The sequence below is a fragment of the Oenanthe melanoleuca genome, chromosome 2 (genome assembly GCF_029582105.1).
Source record: "Oenanthe melanoleuca isolate GR-GAL-2019-014 chromosome 2, OMel1.0, whole genome shotgun sequence".
NCBI lineage: Eukaryota > Metazoa > Chordata > Aves > Passeriformes > Muscicapidae > Oenanthe > Oenanthe melanoleuca.
The window spans coordinates 121,779,375-121,791,684 of NC_079335.1; the positions used below are offsets into that span (position 1 = coordinate 121,779,375).

A 12,310-nucleotide genomic window follows, 5' to 3' on the forward strand; every position below is an offset into this window, starting at 1 on the left:
GATGCACAAGCTTCATTCCCATTTTGTCCATGTAAAAGCCAGTGAGTGTAGTTTCCCTTGACATCTCAACATGACATCAATACATATGGAAACACAGGCAGGTAACCCTAGCTGCTCCAGAGAAACACGTGCAAGGGTTTTCAGCACAAACTTTGTCAGAATAGCTCAGCTGTATGAAGTCATACCAAGGATGACACATGATTTTTCAAGGAGGTATGTGCCACATAAGTTGTCTTGATTTGTTCTGTTTATTCTGTAATTGGAATTTCCTCCTACAAATTTAACTCAGTGAAGGGTGGCACTATAAGGACTTGCATATGTAAAGCACATCTCCTGTATTAAATCCTAATAAGCTCAGTAACACTTTGAGACACTGTAAACATAATTAGATTTCTACATCATATTTTCCCCTTTGTTAAGTAATATTGATGCTACTTCACTCAGAAATCTGCCATTGATTTGATTTACCTGATTTAACAGATTCCTGTCGCTCAGTTTCATTAGCGTCCTTCCCAATCCAGATGAAAACCTGCAAACAGAGGAAAGACATAACTCCCCTGGTGCTATAAGGATATTGTGTACAGCTGGTAAGGTACAAAATAGTTGATTCCTCTAGGAGAAAGAATACATGCTATGAAAAGACTGCAGAGATACAGAGCTCTCACAAACCACAACTGGTGTTTTTTTCTCCCTTGTGAGAAAGTGCAGTTATGCCCTCTGAAATCTCACTGCTTTCTATGACACTGGAAGGCCAGACCTTTATTCATTCTGATGAAAGGATCTCTAATTACCTTTTCCATAGGTATCTTTGACTTTTACAAGGAAATTGCTCTTTGGGTGCAGGTAGTAGTACTGTCTCTGGTTTGAGCTCTGTGTGCACATCAACATTTGTGCCCTGTGAAATGTGCTACCCTAGGTGACTGCTAGGTAGCCAACTGAAAAACCCAGCAACCAGAGCCTTGATCTGCAATCCCCTACACACCTTTTTTTTCTCCAGGATTTGCTTGGAAAATAGCTACATGTCCCAAGACTTCTTATCTGACTTGGTATGTCCCAACTACTTTCCACCCAGCTCTTCCCCACCACCCCCCATCACTCCTTTTCACATGAACCATGGACATTACTTCTTATTTCCAAAAACCTCAGCCTTTTGTTCCTTAAGGGTTAAGCTGAGGAAGACAAATAGGGCATCGTCCTTCTCTTCTTTCCCTCCAAGAGGAGAGGAAGGGTAGAGAGAACATACTGTGAGAAACAGATGTGTTCTCTAAATCTGCAGTGAGTTTGCCTGTCACTCAAAAAGCTCTCCACATTTTCAGTTTTCAGTGAACTGGGCAATGATGGGGATTATTTCTGTCACCCTTCATTCACTTTCTAGTATGAAGAAATTTTTGTGTCTATCTAGTGTTGGTCCCTTTCTCTACTAGGACTTTTTGTAGGTGGCTCCTGCTACAAGAATTTAGTGAATTCTAAACACATTTAATGCAAAAACTTTTAAAATAATTAATACAATTTTGTGATGAAGTCAAGAACACTATTGAAAACCTTTCCAAAACACTGCTGGGGCTTATTCTCTTGCAGCCTCCATTATTGGTTTAAATAAGAAGTGCCTGCCATGGTCTCACATTATGCTTGGAAATTCAATTGTATGTGTGAAAACCAGCACCACTATATAGCTTGAAAAGTATAGCTTTTTTTGGTATAATTTAAAGAAAACAAAATTGTTTTCTGTCAAGGTGATTGTTCCTCCCATCTTACAAACTATGTGATTTGATTATCACATAAAGCAGTGGTCAAGTACACATCTCACCTGCTCCCAAGCATCCAGCAACATGACATCATCTTCAGCCAAATCATCCTGAGTGAATTCTCCTGGGACCTCTTCAATCTAGAAAGGATATGTTTTAAAGGCGTTTTTTTGTTTTTAATGATTTATCAAGACATAAAATTTTGCAAAGACCTAACCTATTTTTATAATGTTAAGTGCAGAGGTAGATGAACAATCCTTTTGGCTCCTAAAGGGTCAAACCCTAAACTGATTTGATGAATGCATTAAGGGTGTTTCTCTGAAATGAAACAAATCACATAATGGCATGTCCTATAAAATCAGCTCTGTTTTTCAGAATTGGTAAGATATCCTCAGGAGAGGCAAAGATCTACATGATAATTGTTGACTACTGTAAAGTTGGGACTGAGGTCTGTCAGAAGAAGGAGACAGGGAAATTTGAACCAACCAAGTTGATATCAGCTGATACATTCATGCAGCTTACATTCATTAATTAGGAAAAGAACTGCTTTGGTTTGCAGTGGGTGAGCTCAGAGATGAAATACACACCCAACCAAGCTTCCCAGTCACTTGACTATGGGACAGTACAGTTGACTAAGCCACTGAGGATTAGTCCCCAAAGAAAAGGCAGAGTGCTTGCTTCTTCCAGGAAGATAGAAAGGTGGTTTAATATTATTCTGTACAAGAAGAGAGAATAATGTAGCCAATGGCTCCTACTTTTAAAGGATTGTCAAGGGTTTGGCTATGTGTGGTCATGTAAAAGTGTTAAAAGGAAGATAAGCAGATTGTGCTTAAAAAGACATTCCTTTTCCCCACCCTGTGTTACAGAGGCCAGAAGTCAAAGTGGTCTCACCTGCCTCCTCTGGGACCTCTAATGATGGTGATTCAGTTACTAGAGAAAGGCTACAAGAAAGAGGGGATTTCACAGAATTTGGAGGGAATTTAAAATAAAAACTAAGTCCATAGCTCCCAGCAGACAACTGCAGAGAAGTTGGTTCCTATTACTGTATTTCCCAGGAGTATTTTAGAAGCTTGTTAGAAGAATACACTTTCCTACTCTCATAAGATTTTAAAGTCCTTATTAAAGGATCCTATTTGTTTTATCCCTCTCCAAATGACTGCTGTGCCTTAAGGAGACTGCCAGCTATGTCCCCTACCTAAAAATGAGTGTGTCCTTGCCAACTGGTGACATAACATTGCCCTCCCAGAATACGGTAAGTAATTAAGCCTGAATCACAGACTTAATACCCAGTGCATAGCTCTGGGTATTTCTGCCATGGAAGTAGGTTTTCCTACCTCCTTGAGCACAGGCCAATACCTTACAGGCATAATTACACATCTTAAATCTCTATGGAAAATTTCAGACTGCTAGGGATTTTTGGCAAGCAGCATTTCTTTTCCTCACCACCACTGTCAAACACGTTAGGTGCAAGGCACTGACCTGCTCTTTCTCAACAAATAGATAGCAATCTGGTGATGCTCTGCAAGAATTAAATTGCTTTTGACTGGGCAAATGCCTTATCTTTTTGCATCTGCAAGCCTCTATTTCCAGACTGGAGCAGGCTCTGGATGCAAACTTCTGCAGTATTAATTATTCTGTTCATCCATCACATTTGGATTTAAAGCATCAAAGCATCAAATGTCCACTCTCTAGTTTTTGCCAAGCCTGTCTAACTAAGCCAGATCCCCAAATTCATTTAAAGACCACTGATTTCTAAGGCAAAATATACCAGAAACTATATAATTAAACAGAAAATATCCATCATATACTCACAATAAATCTGCCTGTCTTATTAGAACAACCATACAAGCGAGGGGGATGATCTTCAGCATTTGTCAAGAGTTGTGATGAAGTCTGGTATTGTTTTTTACCTCCAAGTGCTTTCCAGAATTCCCCTAAAATACACAATATATAATTTATTCACCAGCTGATTAAACATTTGATGTTTTAACTTGTTAGATAATGTTTCAGAAATCCCCAAACAATCTCTTTGCTGTCTCAAAGATAAATGTGTTTTCTTACAGTACTTCCTGCAGTTTGTCAAAATACCAGTATCAGTTGCATACCTAGAAAGAATCATAGAATTATAGAATGGCCTGGGTTGGAAAGGATCTTAAAGATCATCTAGTTCCAATGCCCCTTGGGACACCTTTCAGTACACCAGGCTGTACAGAGCTCCATCCAACCCTTCCTTAAAAAATTCCAGAGATGGGGCATCCACCACTTCTCTGGGCAACCTGTTCCAGTGCCTCACTAGCCTCACAGTAAAGAATTTTTTCCTAATATCTAATCTAAACCTACTGTTTCCATGCAGGCCTCATACAAACCTGGTTCCTGGCCTTCATTAATCTTAGTGGTCTGGCATTTGAGAACATTGGCAATGTATTGAGCTCCCTGTTCCTCTTCTTTACTTGCTCCTTTTCCTATCCACGTGTAGCCAGAGTTGTTTGGCAGTTTCAGAACAAAGACATCATTAGAGTTTAGTGACACTGCATCAACATCAACCTAGATTAAAAAAGAAATTGTTTTATTCTTCAGATCTTCAAATAATGTAATTACTATTTTGCACATTTGTATAAATGTGTAGACATGTTAATCTGCTATGCTTTTGGTCTTCAGTTCTCTTATATATTGATACAAGTTAGAGAAGGATTTAAGACAGGGAACTGACTTGCAGGGCAAACTTAGGACTGTTTGCAGTAGGAAAGACCATCTCATAGGGGTTGCTGACTTCTTGTCTATTCTTTGTTAACTGCTCACTGTGTGTATTCTTACAATTCCTCTGAATGATGCAGACTGATTCCAGCCAGCTACAGCATATTCTCTTTGGTTTATTGGACAGGTTCATCAAACAGAGCAGTGGATTGGATTTGGAGTTCTGTGTTCCTACCAGATATGACTACCCAACAAGATTAGTCAGAGAAGCTCATGCAGCTCTCTCATTTCCCCCTGGGGATGGCTGGTTTACTTAGCAGGTGACCCTACCTCTGCAATCCTAGTGATGGCTGCCAGGTTCCTGCGGATTTGGAAGAGTCGTGTCGGTGGGGCAGGTTTCTGACCTTCCTTCCTGGATGTCCCATCCTTGTAGACTATAAGTGGTTTGTTTTTGAACAAGCTCAGTAAATGTGCAGGCTCTTTGCCTTGACTGACTCGGATCTGTGCATACGTAAAGAAACGCAATAAAAGAAACAAAAGGACACAAGTGGTTATTTTTGGTCTTTGCTGAATAGCTTAGGGGATCTCAGCCAACAATGCAAAGTATGTTAGCAAAAAGCAGAAATGGCAAGCTGAAAGGGTCTAAAAATATAGTTCCAGACATACAGAGTTAGAGCATTTGAGAGACTTTTTTTTGTCAATCACAGTGACACAAAGACAAGATTCAAACTTCTAACACCATATTTAGCTGATTAAAATGGCTGCTATCTACTGTAATAAAAAAAAAATCACCCATTTTCAAAAGAACTGTCATTTCACAGTGTTTTATAGAATGACTTAATTCTCCTGAAAAACTGTCTTGGAAGTTTAGGTGCCCTGTATTTAAGTTGAAGAGAATGGTTGTTCATTTTATTCATTATTTCTATATGTGTTTTATCTGCAAGAGGATGAAAAAGAGTAGCATAAATTTTTCATCCAGAGGATAACATGGATGATGAAAATGAACTTCCATTACAGATGTAAAAGATGCTACTGCCATCTAAAAAAACCACATTGCACTATGAAGAATGACTATTTTTAGGTTGATGTATGATAAAAGTAATTTGTATGCAACCATTTAATTTTCCTTTATAACAGTACCATTGGCCAATGTAGAGGTCTGCAAGTCCCTGCCTTTCATTCCCATTAAGAAAGGGAATGAGACATGCTGTGTAGCATGTGGAGAGCCCTCAGTGAGGCCTGTGGCAGCTGAGAGCTGGGGTGCCCAGAGGGGCAGCTGCTTTTACTTATTTCACAGGTAGACAGACTGCTACAGTAGTTTGGTAAGGATAACCTAAGACACATACACCTCTAAGGGACAAACTGCAGCAGGATTTTTCAAATGGGGAAAAAAACCCCCCTCAAACCACAAAAATCCCCCCAAAAACTACAACCCAAATAAACTCAAAAAACCCCAAATCACCTAAACAGCACCGTGAAACACATTCATGCAAGCCCAACGTTTTAGCAGTCATTTGTACTGTTGTGCCATCTAGTGACCACACAAAATAGCACACTTAAAGCTTTCAGAAAAGCTGATAGAGATGTTAGGCACAGGTAATATATTCTGTTTGCATAAAAATGCACATATACATACATATGTACATATATATATACATAGAGATAGGTACACACATATATTCCTAAACTCATTGCAGGCTGAAAGTAGTTTTAAGTATCACATCTTCTGCAGTAAAATGGATCTCCTTCAGCTTTAATAAAAATACTTTTTAAGCACCTTACAATCGCAACAGTAATACTGTTAACAATGGTGATAATATTGTTATTACTTTAAGGTTTATATTATATATTATTATATATTAATATATAATGAGGCTGGACACAGTCCAAATACAGAGCACATGCTAGGAATATTTCAAGAAGCAATTATCTAAAGGTGTTCCAATCCTCCCTTAATATAATTTCTATCAGCAATCATAACAGATTAGTGGCTAAAAGTATGGGCTGCCATCTGAATTAACTGTACCTTGGTGAGTGGGGGAAGCCTTTTGCTTTTGTAATTAAGAAATGGGAATCATAGAATTATCTCCTGCTGCCTAGAAAATCTCTGCTTGTCCCTTGTCATCTTATAGCTTGAGCTTTTCTGTGAAAAAAGACCTCTCAGGTCTTCACCTCCCCACAACTCCTCAGTAGTGATAAAAGGAGAGCACACCCTGTCAAGCTAGGGACTAGCTTATCTACTCACACCTTTAGTTGCCAAGGTCCTGTGCCTTGCTTTGCACACTCCATTTCTCTGTGTGAGGATGTGCATCCTGCTTCCATGGAGCTGCAAGCACTATGGGATGGGAAAACCCATGTTCCTCACTGAGGCAAGGAAAAGTCAGACCCTGTTGCACAATTCCAGCAGGCTCTCCTCTTCTGTCTTTCATGTGGCTTTCAGTTCTCCCAGTTTTGACCCTCAAAAAGTCAAGTGTCTTGTCTGGGCTAAGTATCACAACTTCCTCCATAGTCACAAGGAGACGGGGAGCTCCCACAGGGCTATTGACTTGTCACACTCCTGTTTGGAGTGAGCTGCCCTGGGACAGTCTTATCACTCAGTCTCCACTGGCTAGCCACAGGGTTTGTAAGTCTTGGGAGGACTGAAACCTAATTCTAAAACAGTGGAAATCAAAGGAAAGAAAAGGCAGTTTTAGGTTCTGGCATGTCTGTGTTCTTTTGGACAACTGCATACAGAAAGGACGATTCAAATGGGCAATCTCTGGCAACTTTAACAGGATCCCATGGTGCTTGGCTTGATACAGACTGGAGCAATTGGCCTTTCCAGTCTTTAAATGCTAGCTCCTCCTTTCAATTCTCATCAAAATCTGCATATATCATATGCTCTGTTGGATTTTATCCAAAAGACACTAACCTGCACAGCCTGATCATTTAATGACCGATCCAGCTGAACAGTCAGAAATGCAGATGCAGTCAGTTCATCTTTTGTAGCATGAGCTCCTTGCCTGAGGAAGACAAGGAGAAAGACAATGGTTAAATTTAGCTTCAAAGTAACCCAGAGCTTGTGCTGTATGACAATTTCACAGTGAATGATCTAACATTTACGTATGTTCTCTCAAAAGGACATGGAGTCAACATACAATAATATCCACACACTGCAGGTCTGTGCAAAGGCAACCAAACATACCACGTATAGATGATCTGCCCTTTAGGGTAAGTGTAGAGGATAATGTAACAGTCACCCCCATAGAACTGTCCATATGTCTCGGGTCCCACAGGAACTCGGCCGCTGCTTTCCACACGCCAGATCTGGGGAAACAGGGAAATCACTGGAGATTGCTGAACTTCATCCTGAGACTCCTCACAAGGTATTTTACTATCTTATCCCTTGAGTGTCCTGTCTGTGCCCAAGTGTCATTGAATAGAAACAGGGAGGATTCTTCATGAAGTAGGTAAATACACCCTGTGCCACTGAATGAATGACAACCATCAACAAGGGACTGCAGCACACTTCTCTGTGTCTTGGTGCTTTATTGCCAACAATCACTTCACAATGCTATGCTGAACTTTCTTAACACCTTAAGGTGACAATATGACGTGGCACAACATAATGATCCATCATAAAACTAACATATCATTTTGGACAGGCACACTGCAGTCAGAAAATGTGGTGTTAGGCAGATTTATTCCTATTTTGTTCATTGAAGCCCAGTTCAGCTAACAATTGGCTGCTCAAACCTATGAGCCATCCCAAGTGTGAGGTCAGAAACCTAGAAAATACCCCAATGAGACTGTAGGTATTCATCCCTTCTTTTTCTTCCAGAAGCCCAACATGCAATTTGCATTCAACAGGCCATGTGGATACAATGCCATGCCAGCCCTGTGTAGCCCAGATAGTCCTGAAGTGGGATATGGGGAGGTGTAGTAAGACTGTACAATCATCTTTTTCTCTCCAAATCCAGGCTACTTGAGAGACACACTAAGCACAAAGAAGGTTCCTCCAGAAACCAGCCTACATAAAGACAGAGAACAGATTTCTGATTCCAAGCACAAATCTCCCCATTCCAGACTTCAAGCTGGTATGAGCTTGAAGTTTTTCCTTGAGACTAAGAATCATATTTAAAGTAAATATTTACAAGGTATTGTGTAGAAAGGGTAATATTTCTGGTGTTTGATTTCTCTTTGTGACTGGTACATCTTTTATAAGTAGCAAAAGAACACAACCCAGCATACAGCTGATATTCACCTACTTTAAAGTATCTTTTGTGGCACTAGAAGTAACACTTCTACTAATAAAGTGTTAATCTAAACAACAGTATAAAAATTAAAACATAGAGTAGCAGTTTATCCCATTACAAGTAGCAGAATACATTAGTCAGATAAGATAAAATTTATTACAACATGAAAATTACCTCTACTTTCCCTGAACCATCATCTACCATGTTATGCTGGGCAGCCATTTGTGGAGACTCATGTAACTTGGTAGCATCAAATTCAACCTGCTCAATTTTAGCCACTCTCTCTGTGACATATACTTTGCCAAAGCCATCACTTTGATCTTTATCCTTCCAGTCTCTGAAAAACTGTTTGAACATGGGCGTTTCCCCTCCTTCGGGAAGGACTTGAATCTGAAATGAAGGAAGACACATGAAACAGAAGGAAAACAGAACAGACACAGTTACTCAAACAGAAACTTTTATAGATTATATGTGAAGCATTGCCCTTATAAGCCCTTAAAAATATTTTTCTGCTGACTTAAAAACAATGTCTTTAACAGAGCTGAAGCTCTCCTGGTATCACCTCCATAAACAGATCGCACCTGTGTGTTGGCAGGATAATTCATCTGCTGAATGAATTGTTCAGCATTCTTCATGGCAGCTTTTCTCTCCTGAGGGTTAGCATCTTTGCCTGATTAAAACAGAAGGATAACAGTACATGGGAAAGGGCAATAAGCTCACAGAACCTTCAAAAAGCTCGAGCCAGGTTCTCTTTTACATTGCTCTTCCCTCAGTCCTAAACAAACACAAATGCTGGGCTTTGCATGAGCAAGAAGATGCATGTGAAGCTGAATGGCCAAAACAATACTTCAGTAGCTTTGAAAATGGTTAATGTAAAGGGGAAAAAAAAAAAAAAAAAAAGAGAGAGAGAGAAAAAGGTGGCATTTTGTTTTACTTAGTGTTTCTACCAAAATAAAAACTGTCTAATAATGCCTGCTTGGCTCAAGGTACCCTGACTCCTTTCTCTTACCTTTCCTTTGCTGGGCTGCAATATGGTCAATAAAGCTGAACTGCCTCCAGTTCTTCAGGCAGTGCAAAAGAGTAAAGGAAACTCCTGTTTTGTCTGGCTGGGCTTTGCAATTTATCCATTTCCCTAGCCACTGCTCCTTGCTCAGCCTTGCTCAGTGTTAGATATTTCTGGAAGTCTCTGTGGGATTGACACTGTCTAGAGGGTCTGTGTCCCAGCAGGCTGCAGTAACTACATTCCAAAGACCTCACAGTCTAATCAGGTGCTCTGAAAAGGTGTTCATTTGTGTCCCATTTTGAATGATACCACTATTGAAGTAATTCACACTTCTCAGCTTAGTGCCCTGAAGATTTCCAGCAGAGATGATAGCTGCAGTCTCCTGTGCAAGGGTGAGACTCACAGTCTAATGGGGGTTTCCCACACATTATTTTTATTGGCAGTAGCAAACTGAGGATACACAAAGGAGCACACAGGGCCACAGTTGAAGAACTTAAATCATATTTTATTTATTTTATGCCTGACCCTGTTGGCTTGGTTCTTCTAGGAGCTGTCATATGGAGTGACAATTGGGAATCAGGGGGTCAGCCATCTGAGCACAATGCTCCCCAAATGTTTTCTTTTAAAGGATGTTTCCCTAACTGCAAATAAAGTTTTAAAGCAAAATGCTTACAACGCTTCCTGGGCTGACTTGAGAGACTTGACAAATGCATCAAGTAATTATTTGGTATATAAAAATGCCAAAGAATAATTAATAAGCTGCCTCAGACCAAAAAAGGAGATACTCAGCACTGGATTTAATGGCAGCATTACAGCAATCCAGCTACAAAGTGTCAAGACCTAATTCCACAGTAGTAGTATTCTTCTCCAGGGAAACATTCAGACAAAGCAATTGCCAACTGATGATACCTCAGAGAAATATTTGCACAAAAAAAAGAGACATTACAGTATTTGCAAGCTTATGCTTTTAGTTTATGCCCTGGACATGCACCTTTCAATTTCACACCTCTGTGGAGGTGCCTCCCCACATGGAACGCTCAGATTTTGTCCCAGAAGATAGGGATTTGATGACAATATACAGAACTCATGGAATTATTTATGTTTGCTTTGTAATTGCCATTTAGATAAGCATTTAATCACCCAAGCTTACAGATATCTCAAAAATAGGGTCCTCAGACAAGACTCAGTCTTGAGGTCCTTACACAGGTGAGTAATCCCTTTCCACAGCCTGTACCAGGGAAGAGCTGTGTGCAGGGTACACTGTCCAGCCAGAATTAAATCCTTGCTAGTGTCCCAAGGTCCTTAGGTATCACTGCAGAGCTTCTGCATGTGCAATGCAAGTGACTTCTTACCTTTCCACACAAAGATCTTCCTGGCAGCACCATTGTCCAAAATGAAGCACTCCTCAGACAAAAGCATAGCCATAGAGAAGGGGTTTTCCTCTGCTACCAAGGACACCTTCATGGATCCACTTGCATCTGACACCTAAGAAAACAGTAATTTCAAATTTAGATCAACTCTGGATTTTATAGACAAAATTAATTTTTGTTCCTGAAATTAGTATAAAAATCAGTTGCCATTCCTATATAACTGGCTATATTACATTTGTGCACTGCTGGGAAGTAAAGTAGGCTAATGATTATTATTTTTTGTTCATTTCATTTTACATCCAATAGAGGGAGATGTAGTGTTAATTTTTAGAGTTTGTTGAATCCTTGTTTCGCAACTTCTTAAAACAAATCCATTTCTCTTCCACTGGTGTTGTCCCTGCTGCCAAGCAGCTCACACTGAAACCAAAGGTTCATGTACATGCTGAAAAACAGCATTTGGAACCATAATAAAACAGTCCTACACTGACACTAACAGGTGAAATGCCTACATTTATAACCTGCTGTTATTTTAATTGGAAAGTCTAATGTAAGACCTGTTGTAGAATCTGCTTTGTACCCTACACCACCACTGTAAGTTCATGTAGACCTCTAAAACCTTTTAAAAATCACTCCTGTATAGCTGAAAAGACCAGTTATTACTAGTGAAAATAGATTATTACTATTGTAATATTGTAATATTACTAATTGTAAAATTGTAATATTGTAATTTTCCATCAGTCTTTATTTCCTTTAATAATTAAGTATTAAACACACCATTATTTCTTGCATTTTATATTATGGAAATTCAAAGAGGAAATTACCACTGCACACAACAAATAAGTCAACCCTTATACCCACTTTGAGGGCTCACCATAGACCTGACTCCTGCCTTTGACACTCACTTTTAAATCTGCTAGACATTTAAATCTAGCAAACAGAGCTTTGTTAGCATGACCTGTGACTTACACTAATTTATCACATACTCCATGCTGTCAAGAGTGCTGCCACTTGTTAGCCAAATCCTCCTTGTTAAGTGATATTGGGAAAAGGAATAAAGTTACAGATATAGAAAATACAATGTAACTGTCCATCTTTCAAACTCTGCTAAGAATAACTAAGTCATATATGACTACTAAAAGTCTCCCTGTTAAAATTAAGAAGACAGGATGATTTAAGAGCAGTTAATTCTTCTTTGACCTCCACTGCATGGTGCACAGCCTATGCTTAACTTGTTTCCTGAGTAAACAGAAATGGAATTAATTT

General features: G+C 39.5%; 1 protein-coding gene across 1 annotated transcript in view; it reads right to left on the minus strand.

Annotated features, from left to right (window-relative positions):
• The window catches only part of SCIN (scinderin), a 45,940-nt gene that overhangs the window by 1,984 nt on the left and 31,646 nt on the right, over positions 1-12,310 (minus strand). The window contains exons 6-15 of the mRNA XM_056484442.1: positions 11,030-11,162; positions 9,256-9,344; positions 8,849-9,064; positions 7,624-7,745; positions 7,351-7,441; positions 4,770-4,940; positions 4,112-4,289; positions 3,558-3,679; positions 1,808-1,885; positions 469-529 (exon numbers count right to left, since the gene is read on the minus strand). Coding sequence (XP_056340417.1) covers positions 469-529; positions 1,808-1,885; positions 3,558-3,679; positions 4,112-4,289; positions 4,770-4,940; positions 7,351-7,441; positions 7,624-7,745; positions 8,849-9,064; positions 9,256-9,344; positions 11,030-11,162 — 1,261 coding nt within the window. The remainder of the gene's footprint in view (positions 1-468; positions 530-1,807; positions 1,886-3,557; positions 3,680-4,111; positions 4,290-4,769; positions 4,941-7,350; positions 7,442-7,623; positions 7,746-8,848; positions 9,065-9,255; positions 9,345-11,029; positions 11,163-12,310) is intronic.